We start from the raw sequence: 12,497 nt of genomic DNA, 5'->3' as shown, positions 1-12,497 counted from the left end.
GATTTATCATTTTGGATTTTTTTCAAGTACTCAGTAAATGTAGAGATTATTTAATTAATGTAGTAATGTTTATTGCTGGTTCATTGAACTAACTGTCTAAATTAATTCTGACAAACGAAAACCTTATTATTTAAAGACATTTAGTAGAGATACTTGATTACATATTGTTGGTTAATTATTTGAGCAGATCGAACATAACTGAAAAACAATATCTTCACATATTTACTTCACATATTTATTTGTTTGTTCATTTATTTAATATTTGTAAAAATAACAAGCATAACATTTTATGTAGATATGGAAATTATTTATGTATCTGTCATTAATATTTAATTTCATATTTCGTCACCTAAACAAAAGACTTTTATTCTGTCTTGCGCATGCGCGTGATTGAGAAGCATCTTGGAGCAATGGCTTTAGAATCGGCGACCTCTAACGGTAAAAGTGACGAAAACCACCCAGAAGAGTGTAAAGGATGGTTATTTAAGAAAACCCACTACACCAGGCGCTGGAAAATGTTGTGGTTTCATCTCAAAGATGGGAAACTCATTTATGGTTTAAACGAGGAGGTAAGAGTGAATGATACAGTAATCCTCGCTGTCGTTGTCAGGCCCTTAATAAACTTATAACAGCGATTAGATTATGTCAGCAATAACTTCAGCACACCTGCTCTCTAACTTCTACTACACAAACTGTTTTGCTCGTTTAATATTTAATAAGTAACGTTAAATGTCACTGGGTTTCCACTGGTCGTGCTGCTGTTATTGTTGTTGTACTGTTACCATGGCAACGCATTTTGAAGACGCTCTTATGAGGGTAAAAGTTATTTAAATTATTGAATTTTTCACAATAATACAAGCATAACCAAACATATTCCCAAAAAATAAACAAAGAAAAACTCAAAGAAAGGAAAAAACTCAGATATATAAAAAAGCTTAGATATAAAAAAGGGCTACCTCAAAAACGGATACATTGTTCATTTCTCAGACAGTTATACTATTACAAAAATTCCTATGTAGATCAAATTGTAGATCAGGTTCATGTGTCCTAAATTCCTGTGGCGCTGTAACGACACATTCCCTTTCGAAATAATGGGAATTATTTGTTATTATCTGGGAATTATACTTAAAATACGGAATCCAGGCCTTTGTCTGATTGTTTGTTTTAAAGCAGATAATTTAATATATTGTTAGCATATACATTCTCTGTGAATTGATTTCAAGTTTTTACTGTAAAAAACGCTAGAACTGCATTTCCTCCTAATAATATAACTTTTCTAAGTGAAGAGAAAAGTAACGCATTACTTAAAAAAATAAGTATTAATATTTGAGTTACTTTTTTAAAAATGTAGCTCAAGTTACTTTTTAGATTAATTAATATGCTTTTAAAATAGTTTGTTGAATTAAACGGTGAATCACACAATGAGAGAATGAGCTTCCTGCGAACAGGCAGTAACTAAGAAGGCAGAGCCTTACATTTATGTATTAGAAGTATTCTCAATATTTTGAATACATGGAAGAAATGAAGATTGTCTCAATGGACAGTGATTTTACTGAACTAATAAGACAAAAATACAAAAGTAGCAAACACATTTGCTTTCAACTTTCATTAATCTTTATATGGCATGTATAGTGTCAGGAGTTCTCAGAAGGTAACATTATTCAATTTTTTTTACATTTGCTTTTTTATTAAAGGTAAATAGGCTATGCAGTGTGTTGTTAAATTCAGAGCTCCTTTATTTAAAAAAATAAGAAAGAAAAAAAGAAGAAAGAAAGAAAAATACCCTGCAAGTTCTGAAAGAGACCAAGCCTCAGGCAGGTATGAAAAGGGAACTCAAAAGTAAGGTAATTAACACATTACTTTACATAAAAAGTAACTAAGTAACGCAACTAGTTACTTTTTAGGGGGACTAACTCAATATTGTAATGCATCACTTTCAAAAGTAACTTTCTCCAACACCGGTTTTAAAATACCTTTATCAGTTTTCTTATAGACATTTTTAATAATTGTGGTTCTCTGCATCCTTTGCATGTAGTCTGCGGAAAAGGTGATTGATTTAGCTGGAGCGAGGATGGAGGTGCAGGATGGTGACGGGAGCTTCTGCTGGAGCGTGAGACCTAAAGGCGGGAAACGCGTGTACCTCCTGCGGGCCGCCAACGCAGCGGAGCAGCGGCTCTGGATGACGGCCATTCTGGAGACTCAGCTGATGACTGGAGTGACCTGCTCCAACGCCTGTGTTCTGCAATAACAACAACAGCAGCGTCTTTTATACTCTACATGTTTCTTTCTTAAACGGGCCAAAAAGAACCTCTACTGACGATTGAGGACACTCAGTCTTTTATTTTGATACAAAATGAAATGTTTTGAATTGATTATAAGATGTTTTGTTGCATTTGTATTATTTTTGTGTTTTCTAAATGAACATAAGCCATAACATATGTTTTATTAAAGCACATTGCTAGTTTTCAGTGCCGAATTTTGGTGTCTGCATCAAATCAAAATCATAAAAGTGAGTTTATTAGAACGCTATTTACATAAAATATGTTTTAAGTACTAAAATATGGTGAAATAATGTCACACTGACATAAAAAGTCGTCTTTTCTTACTGCACATATAAAATCTGGCCAATAGAGGGCGGCGTATGATAGCTCATTAATCACATTCAGGTAAACACGAGTACCACAGAAAATTTTAATATATCAGTTTTAAAGAGATAGTTTACTAAAAATGGAAGTTCCATCATCATTTACTCACCTTTATTGCGCTTCAAACCCGAGTTTCTTTTGTTGAACACAAAAGAAATTTTGTCAAATGTTTGGAAACCTGTAAGCATTGACTTCCATATATTTGTGCTTCCTACAACTTTCTTCAAAATATCTCCATTTGTGTTCAACGGAAGAAAGAAACCCATGAAGGTTTGTAACCACTTGAGGGAGAGTAAATAGTGAGTAAATGTTCTATCCCTTTAATGAATTTTATAAACAAACACAATATCATCAAATTAACGTGCTAAAATAGTTTTAAATAGTATTTTGTTTTGTAATATATAAATTAAATGTATATGTGAACAAAACCAAGATAACACACAAATCAAAAACATTTATTCATTCATTTTCTTTTGGCTTAGTCCCTTTATTAATCTGGGGTCGCCACAGCAGAATGAACCACCAACTGAACCGCCAACCGAGAACATGCAAACTCCACACAGAAATGGCAACTGACCCAGCCGACACTCGAACCAGCGACCTTCTTGCTGTGAGGCGATCGTGCTACCCACTGCGCACCGTCATGCTCTCACGCTTAAATTTACAAAAAAATTACATTTTAAATATAATTAAATTTTTCAAATAATCTGTTGCAAGAATTTTATTTATGTAATAAAAATACTTTTATTCTGTCCATGTTTTTATCAGCTATTTATTTAATCAGTTTTATAAATACAATATCGAATATTATTATTTTTCTGCGAGCTTTCATTCAAATAATTTACGGGCTTATAAATTGTTATTTTAAAACCTGCAAATTCATTCATTTATATTCTTTTTGGCTTAGTCCCTTTATTAATCTGGGGTCGCCACAGCGGAATGAACCACCAACTTATCCAGCATATGTTTTATGCAGCGGATGCCCTTCCAGCTGCAACCCATCTCTGGGAAACATCCATACACACTCATTCATACTCCCACACTACGGACAATTTAGCCTACCTAATTCACCTGTACCGCATGTCTTTGGACTGTGGGGGAAACCAGAGCACCTCGAGGAAACCCACGCAAACGCAGGGAGAACATGCAAACTCCACACAGAAACGCCAATTAACCCAGCCGAGTCTCGAACCTTCTTGCTGTGAGGCGACAGCACTACCTACTGCGCCACTGCATCGGGTTTCTACAAAAAAAAAAAAAAAAAAATACAACAACAAAAAACAGCAAGTAAGAAATTTGCATTTGTAGACATATTAGTCAATTTTATTTACTGTGTTTCAAATCAAATAACTGATCAAGTGAGCTGAAAACTTCTGTAAGCACCTACACTGGATCAAATATGGACAAACTCAACGTTGGGTCATTTATTTATTTTATTAAATGCAAGCAAATATTTTAACACAACAGTTGGGTTATATTTGACCCAACGTTGTACAACAACCCAGTTTTTATTTTACAGGATAAATACTGTGTTTTGAGAAAATGACAGACTTCTAATTTGACTTCAAATGGTCTAAATGTCACAGACACGGTGGCTCAGTGATTAGCACTGTTGCCTCACTGCAAGAAGGTCGCTGCTTCGAGTCCCGGCTTGAGTTCGGGTATAGGTGAATTGGGTAAACAAAATTGGCCGTAGAATGAGTATGTATGGATATTCCCAGTACTAGAAGGGCATCTGCTCTGTAAAACTAGATAAGTTGACGGTTCATGCCGCTGTGGCGACCCCTGATGAATAAAGGGACATCCGATGGGATTTCCGAAGGAAAATGAATGAATGTTCTGAAGTTTCTCACAAACCTGTAGAGAACGTGACCCTGACCATACAAACTACTCGACGATTTAGCGGCGATATAAATTTGACCTGTGAATGTAACATGATCCTCCCCGCGGTCTCTCTCTCTCTCTCTCTCTCTCTCTCTCTCTCTCTCTCTCTCTCTCTCTCTCTCTCTCTCTCTCTGTACGTGTGTTTAGTTTCGGTCTGTGGGTTGAGCTTCAGCGCTGTGTCTGTGATCTGCTCATTAGTGTTTAAAAGTTGTTAGACATGAGAAATCGCGCTCCAGGGAACTTTATTTCACTTTACTCGCTTTGAGAATTTGCTAGAAACTTTTCTGGACATTTGAGAAGAATGGAACCGATAACAAAGTGGACAGCGGCTCAGGTTGTGGACTGGATTCGAGGTAAGAGCTAGATCGGTGACTCGTTTCTCACGCGAATTAAACACATCGGATACAATATATAGACGCGTTTCCTTTATTTAATAAACTTTATGTAGGCTACTTTGAGGTATGGTAATTTACTGTACAATACAGCGAGGGTTAAAACGTACATGTACACGGGAGCTCATTCAAGCATCGTCAGCCCTTTTGTTATGTTGTTTTGGCAACACTTTAAAGAAAATGAATTGTCCTTAAAATGTTTGTACAACACGCTATGTTCTTCATTATATGTCAATATGTTTTATTTTACTGCGTTATATGTAAAAACGACATTAGTCTAACTTTTCACAGAAACTGTTACCATGGTAAATGTTTGTAAAGGCAACATCCACATCCCTGACCAAACAGACACTAGGTGTTTATTTATTCCACATGATCGAAACCGGGAAACTCTCTCTCAACTTGAAATGTTTACATCTGCCAAAGCATTAATTTCTCAAAAACAAACAAACAAACACTTAAGAGATCATACTGATGTCTTTTCATTTATATCATACGACTCGCCATTGCGGATATATTATCAAACATTTTTGAATGTTGTTTATTTTTCTGTAATAACTACTGTTTATTAACATCATCGTTTGAGTCTTTAACACAACATTATCATTACTCTATTACTTTAATTAGCACTACAGGCATGGATTTTTAATACACTATCTATTACTATTATTATTTTAAAAGAGATACAATGCAGCATTGGAAAAAGTTGACTCCCATTTTATTATTATTCCACTGAAACGTCAACAGTTTAATTTACATAAGCAAATATTTTTCTGTAGGTTGGATTTTGTGGTTGTTCATTTGAATTCGAATGTTGTTGTTGCTGTTTTTTCCTTTTCTGTGTTTAGCATTTAAAATTCTTTGTTTTTGTATTTGTTGTATGTTTTTAAAATTCATCCTGAGATCTTTTTTAGTCAGCCAATTGATATTTATCTGCAATAGTTGTCTAATTCAGACTGCTTTCCATTTCCATATTTTTCATTTTTAGTTGTTGATCGAGTCACACAGTAGCGGATACAAAATTCGTAATTAGAAATAGTGATGGAAAGTAAATCATCAGATGTCATGCATCTGTTTGACAGAATACTTCCATCTCCAGATACATCTGTACTTAATTATGGAAGTTTTGCCATTTTACATTAAAATATGTCACATAAATAGTACAATATGCAGTGAAATGCTTATACAAACATCTGTGACCTAAAAAAAAACACAAGTAATATCAATAAGAATATAAATTACGGAGTATAATTCAAAGTAAAAACACAGACAATTTTAGAAATAGAAATAGAAGTTACAGCTATAGAAAATAACACCAAATATAAAATATTTAAAACTTTGGATATGAAAAATATAGCTATAGAAATTTCCTGGTGTATAGACCATTTCAATGTGGCTATATCACTGGCCCATAAACATTTCCTGCTTGTTACCAAACTATTTCATCACTGTAACAAGGGACAATTTAATGTTAAAATGGCTGCCATAACGTAATTTATTAATATGTGGACCTTTTTGGATAGATATTTAACAATACCAATAAAGAGAAGAAAGGTGTCACCGTGGCGCGGTGGGTAGCACAATCGCCTCACAGTTAGATGGTTGCTGGTTCGAGCCTCGGCTGGGTCAGTTGGCGTTTCTGTGTGGAGTTTGCAAGTTTTCCCCATCTTCGTGTGGATTTCCTCTTGGTGCTCCGATTTCCCCCACAGTCCAAAGACATGTGGTATAGGTGAATTGAATAAACTTGGTCATATGTATGAGTGGGTTTGACAAACCACCTGTAAGATACACCCTTTCCTATGGAGAGAGATTAGACTCAATAATAATTAACGCAAAAGACACGATGTACACATGCGTAGCCAAATTCACGTACGTAAAATATTTATTTATACTTACAAAAACAATTCACATGCACAAAATAAAAATACATTTTCATAAAATACGTTTCACAAATGCAAAACACCATTTGCAAATATATAAGAGTGTACAAAAAGTTTTGAATGTTTAAAATTCACGAGTTCATCCTGAATGAGAATGTGCAAATCCTCTCTCACGTACGACTCACCCTGAATACGAGTGTGTGCATTTTTGAGACTTTCCTGTCAGCACACACCTCCCACGTGAGTCACTCGTGCCCTGTAGCCAATAAGATGCGAGCTTACTGTTCAACCAATCACAATTCCCTGAGAACGCGGGAATGACCGAAGCGCTTCACTGTGCGCACCATTTGCGCAGTCTGACTTAATTAACGGAGATGATCCGTCGTTGCATAATGTATTGCAGGTGAGACACCTAAATTATACATAAAAAAGATGCATTTCATTACATAATCATGTAACTTACACCATGTCAATTTATACAAAATATATTTAAAAACCATTTTATTTATCAAGTTCAAGTATGGGCAACTTTGGTCCTAAAGGCACTTGTTGTTCTTGGGACAACAAACCTCAAGAATCAAATTAGTTCATCCCTAACATAATTTAAACAACAAGGTTTGTTTAAATTACAACATGGCGGCTAATACAAGATGCTTTGCACATTTATTACTATACACTTAAATTAGCATAGACTTAACACAAGCACTTTTCTATTGAGTTACTGAAAATACACTCAGATTCTACTATAAAAAGCGTATACACAAACTAGTAGGAAACAGTATTGACTTACAGGAGTATCCGCCATGTTGGTTAGAGAAACAGACTGCGCAAAAGGAGCGCAGAGTGGTTGACATCGAGTATAGCTCTCATCTGATTGGCTGAGAGGTACGAGTTGCCTGCGGGTGAGTCGTACGTGAGAGAGGATTTGCACATTCTCATTCAGGATGAACTCGTGAATTTTAAACATTCAAAACTTTTTGTACACTCTTATATATTTGCAAATGGTGTTTTGCATTTGTGAAATGTATTTTAGGAAAATGTATTTTTATTTTGTGCATGTGAATTGTTTTTGTAAGTATAAATAAATATTTTACGTACGTGAATTTGGCTACGCATGTGTACATCTTGTCTTTTGCGTGAATTATTACTGAGTCTAATCTCTCTCCATACTTTCCTCTCTAATGCACCAGGCACAGCATAAATGCTGGGTTCACGTGAAACGGGGAATTAAGTATTTCTGTGAGTAAATTGCATATAAGTCAATACAAACGGGAGAACAGAGGCAGATTACCGTCCCGAGGTGCGAACGATGTGAAATACGCGATACATTTGCCGCAAACTTGTGGAATTTTCCTCATTTGTGTCTTGGTGTGAACCCAGCCGTATTAGCCAATCAGAAAGGAGAAAACAGTGCATGCTGATGTCATGAGGCGAAAACTTCAGTTGTGTCCACACGACCACACTGTACTCAGAGTTTTCCGAAAGTTTCGGTTTCAGTCATTCGATACTCAGTTTTCGTGTGGACAAGCAGAGAAACTGCGTAGGAAAAAAAAAAGTGGTTCAGAAAATACTCCGTGTTCATGTGGACAGGGCCTAAAACAACACCATAAAAACGTTCACTTAGCAGAGACCTTGAGTAGAGCATCGAGCGCCACCGCAATGCCGAATACCCATAATTCTCTGCTAACCAGAAGTGACTGTGATATGAAAGACTTCTGAGTTGGTTTGGGTCAAAGCCATTCACACACTTCAGCACATGTATCTAATTATAAACCCAGACACCTTAAAGACCCCAAACCTGCTGTTCAGACGCGAGTTAAAAGTTGGCCTTTTGTGCTAATGAAGGACTAGCATAGCTCTCCCGACGCCAGTTTGAGAAGATAAAAGCTGTCTTAGACAATGCGGGAGTTAACAGATGTGCTTTATTTGAGTCTCTAAAGGCCACATTCACACTAGCTGCTCAGTTCACTTCTTGAATTTGATATTTGTTTAAAACATGATCAATCATCTTCATGCAAGGGATCACTTTTTTACCATCTAAACTGAAAGGGTAGCTATATAAATGTTTGTGTGAAATAGAATTTGGAAAATATTTTCTACAAATTATCCATTTATTTATTTATTTATTTGTTTGTTTATTTATTTATTCAAACATTTATTTACTTAAAAAAAGATTTGTTTTTATGTTATATATATTGTATGCATTTAATTGTCAATAATGTTATTGTTCTAATTTATTTTAATCTAAGTTATTTTTAATGCGTTAAATCATTTTAATGTTTGTAATGTTTATTCTTAGATTAGTTTAATGATTTATTTATACTAATGAGTGTTTATGCTCTGCAATTAATCAAAATTAAATTTTGGCCTCCAACGATTATAAAAAAGCATTAAAAATCAAGATAAAATGATAATTGTGTCATATCTTGCCCCCTTTCTTGCAGTCTCAAACTGAAAAAATTATATTATGAATATTATATTCTTAATAATATTTGTCTGAAATATGGTCTGAAAATTATTTTTATGGGTTCTAATACTGTATTTATTTATTCAAACTTTTATTTTGCTTTCCAAAAAAACAGTAACCTTTTTATTTATTTTAAAATATATATTACCAATAATTTATGTATTTAAATGTCATTTTTTGTTGTTATAAACAATTTATTTATTTATTATATTTATTTTAATCTTTAAATGTAAAATTATATTCAATTTATTTATTTTAATCCCTTTTATTTTTAATAATTTTAGTGTTTTTAATAATTATTGTAATTATGTGTTTATTATTAGACCATTTAATGTTTCATTTATACTAATGTTTGTTTATGGTTTTGTCATCATGAATTTCATTTATTTTTGCTTTTTTAATATAAATTCAATTATTTATTGTAAACTTTACCTTCAAATTATTGATTTTTTAATAATGATCATTCCCCCTGCCCACCTAGCACTTCCAGACCCCTGTTTGAAAACCCAATTTAGGTGATTCAGTCCAAAATTAGTATTTTCATCAAGTTGTCTGAAACAAAATAGCACTCATAGATCTTTAGGAAATCACACACAGTATTGAAAACCAAGGTGCAAACTTTTGCAGGGGGTTATTTTAATAATTTTATCCATGTTTTTGTTTTGTGAACTATATGTAAACATATGTAATGTAAAATATCTTACTCAGGACAGTACTAAATATAATAAAAACATGCATTTTGTATGATACATCTTTATTTTGATAATATTATTCACTTTTTAGAGCTGTATATGTTTATTACTTGTTGTAATAATGATGATTAGTTTTTTAAAAATATATTTTTATTAAATTTTTTTGCACAAATATCTATAAAGTCTTTACTGTCAAAAATATAATGGCCCAAAACTTTTGAACACTAACACATTAATGTGAATTACAACTTGTCTAGACTAAAAAATATCCGTAAATTAGCGGTTTTCCATATTTGGTGATTCGTGTTTTTATTTTTTCTCATTTATGCTTTTGAATTGCTTTATGGGATTTTGATCTTTCTTCTAACAATGTTTAACCTTGAAAGTTCAAAAAAGTGACTATTATGAACATTTTTAATAGTTTAAAGTGATATATTGTCTGGGTTGGTGTTGTATATCACGTTGCAACAACCTTGTAATAAACATCCAGTACATTTTCTGTTATTATACAGACTTATTTCACTACATATTATTTCTTATACATTATATTATTTCAAACTATTGAAATGTCAATAAAAGTCATTTTGTGAAACTGTAGAGTTGAATTTTCAACATCAAAATTCGACAGAGCAGAGATCAATATCCCATAATGCAATTCACAACCGTAAATAAATGGAAATAAAAAATTGTATCACAAAATATACGAAAATTGTTAATTAACATATTTTTTCAGTGTATGTATAATAACAATAACTGGAAATATGTATAAATGCTATAGTTAGCTAGCTGATCCTAGACCAGTTTCCCAAGTGAATTAGCAAGCTTCCCATATGTTTACATTTGAATCCTAAAAAAACTGCCAGCATTAGCCGTTCCTGTATGTTTACCTGTTCATTTGAAGTCAAGCATTCACACAGCAGCTCATATACACAGGTCAGCAGGTCCCCGATTACTACCCAGTCTTATCTCTTTTATTAACTTTAACAACTGTTTGCATTTGTAGCAATCTGGAGGAAATTAGCGGCTAATTAGCAAGCCATTTCAGTGACCTTTAGACACAGCAATACAAATATATATTTGTGAGACACCTATTCGGTTTGATAAAAAGTGCTGCTGTTATTTGTTCTACAGTTGAAGTCAGAATTATTAGCCCTCCTGAATTAATTGCCCTCCTGTATATTTTTGTCCCCAATTTCTGTTTAATGGAAATATTTTTTCAACACATTTCTGAACACAATGAACTCATTTCTAATAACTGATTTGTTTTATCTTTGCCATGATGACAGTACGTAATATTTAGTAGGTTAATTTGGTAATTAAGAAAGTCAATGTATAACAGTAATTTGGTCCGTTGACAATCAAAAATATTATTGCTTAAGGGGGCTGATAATATTGACCTTAAAATGATTTAAAAAATGCAAAACTGCTTTTATTGTAGCCAAAATAAAACAAATAAGAATTTCTCCAGATTAAAAAATATTATAGGAAATACTGTAAAAAAATTCCTTGCATCATTTGGGGAATATTTAAAAAAGGAGGGCTAATCATTTTAATTTCAACCGTCTGTGACCACAAAAACATAAGTCATAAGTGTAAGTTACACTGTGAAAAATGCTGTGTTCCACACAATCGACTTGTGTTGGGACAACATGAAGGAATTAAGTTAACTCATTGGTTTTTGCAAATTTAAGTGGATTTACCATAAAACAATTAGGTTGTCCCAAAAAAAAACTCAAGAAATGTGTTGTTTCAGCTCATTTAAAATAAGTAGTTTGACAGCAAACTTTTTTTGTGTAAAAAATGTATTTAAATTGAGATTTAGCTTATTTGAATGAATAAACTTTATACTGATTTATGGTTTGTTTAAAAGAATAATATTTTGCGGAAAAATCTTGAATCTGAAGTTTAAAAAAGCAAAATAACAAGCCATTTTGGTGAGTAAAATAGACTGATTTCAAAGTGAAAACAAGTTTATTTTGCTTACCCCATTGGTGGATTATTTTCAAACTTACTTAATTTAGATTTATTGTATCTGAAAATAAGACAATGTTTGTTGCTCCTGTTGAAATTTTGTCTGGATTTAAGTAATTTAGCATATTTGGACTAGAAACAAGACAACTCTTAAATAAGAAAAATATTTTGCAGAGTAAAGGAAGTGCAATGTACATTACACATAAAAAATGTGCCAAAATTTTGGGTATTTTTACCACATGCAATGTACAAAATGTCTTCATGTAACATCATTCATTCATTCATTCATTCATTCATTCATTTTCCTTCTGCTTAGTCTCTATTTGAGAGATGGCCGAAGTGGAATGAACCGCCAACCATTCCAGCATATGCTTTACACAGCGGATGCCCTTCCAGCCGCAACCCAGTACTGGGAAACACCATACACTCTCATTCACAGGCACACTCATACACTTCGGCCAATTTAGTTTCTCCAATTCACCTATACCGCATGTTTTTGGATTGTGGGGGAAACCAGAGCACCTGTAGGAAATACCACACCAACACGGAGAGAACATGCAAGCTCC

At 33.4% G+C, this 12,497-nt stretch overlaps 2 protein-coding genes across 2 annotated transcripts in view; both read left to right on the top strand.

The window, feature by feature from the left end:
• Positions 1–372: 372 nt before the first annotated feature.
• si:ch73-111k22.3 (pleckstrin homology-like domain-containing protein) lies at positions 373–2,476 on the top strand. The gene is made up of 2 exons (XM_056445549.1): positions 373–569; positions 2,036–2,476. Exons 1-2 carry the CDS (start codon positions 381–383, stop codon positions 2,246–2,248), a joined length of 402 nt encoding a protein of 133 aa, XP_056301524.1. The 5' UTR covers positions 373–380; the 3' UTR covers positions 2,249–2,476.
• Positions 2,477–4,672: 2,196 nt separating this feature from the next.
• LOC130247967 (connector enhancer of kinase suppressor of ras 3-like) overlaps positions 4,673–12,497 on the top strand; it is a 115,141-nt gene continuing 107,316 nt past the window's right edge. The window contains exon 1 of the mRNA XM_056481483.1: positions 4,673–4,882. Coding sequence (XP_056337458.1) covers positions 4,831–4,882 — 52 coding nt within the window. The 5' untranslated portion in view covers positions 4,673–4,830. The remainder of the gene's footprint in view (positions 4,883–12,497) is intronic.

The sequence above is a fragment of the Danio aesculapii genome, chromosome 20 (genome assembly GCF_903798145.1).
Source record: "Danio aesculapii chromosome 20, fDanAes4.1, whole genome shotgun sequence".
NCBI lineage: Eukaryota > Metazoa > Chordata > Actinopteri > Cypriniformes > Danionidae > Danio > Danio aesculapii.
The sequence above is the reverse complement of the archived record's forward strand: the minus strand, read 5'-3'. Positions and strand labels throughout refer to the sequence as shown.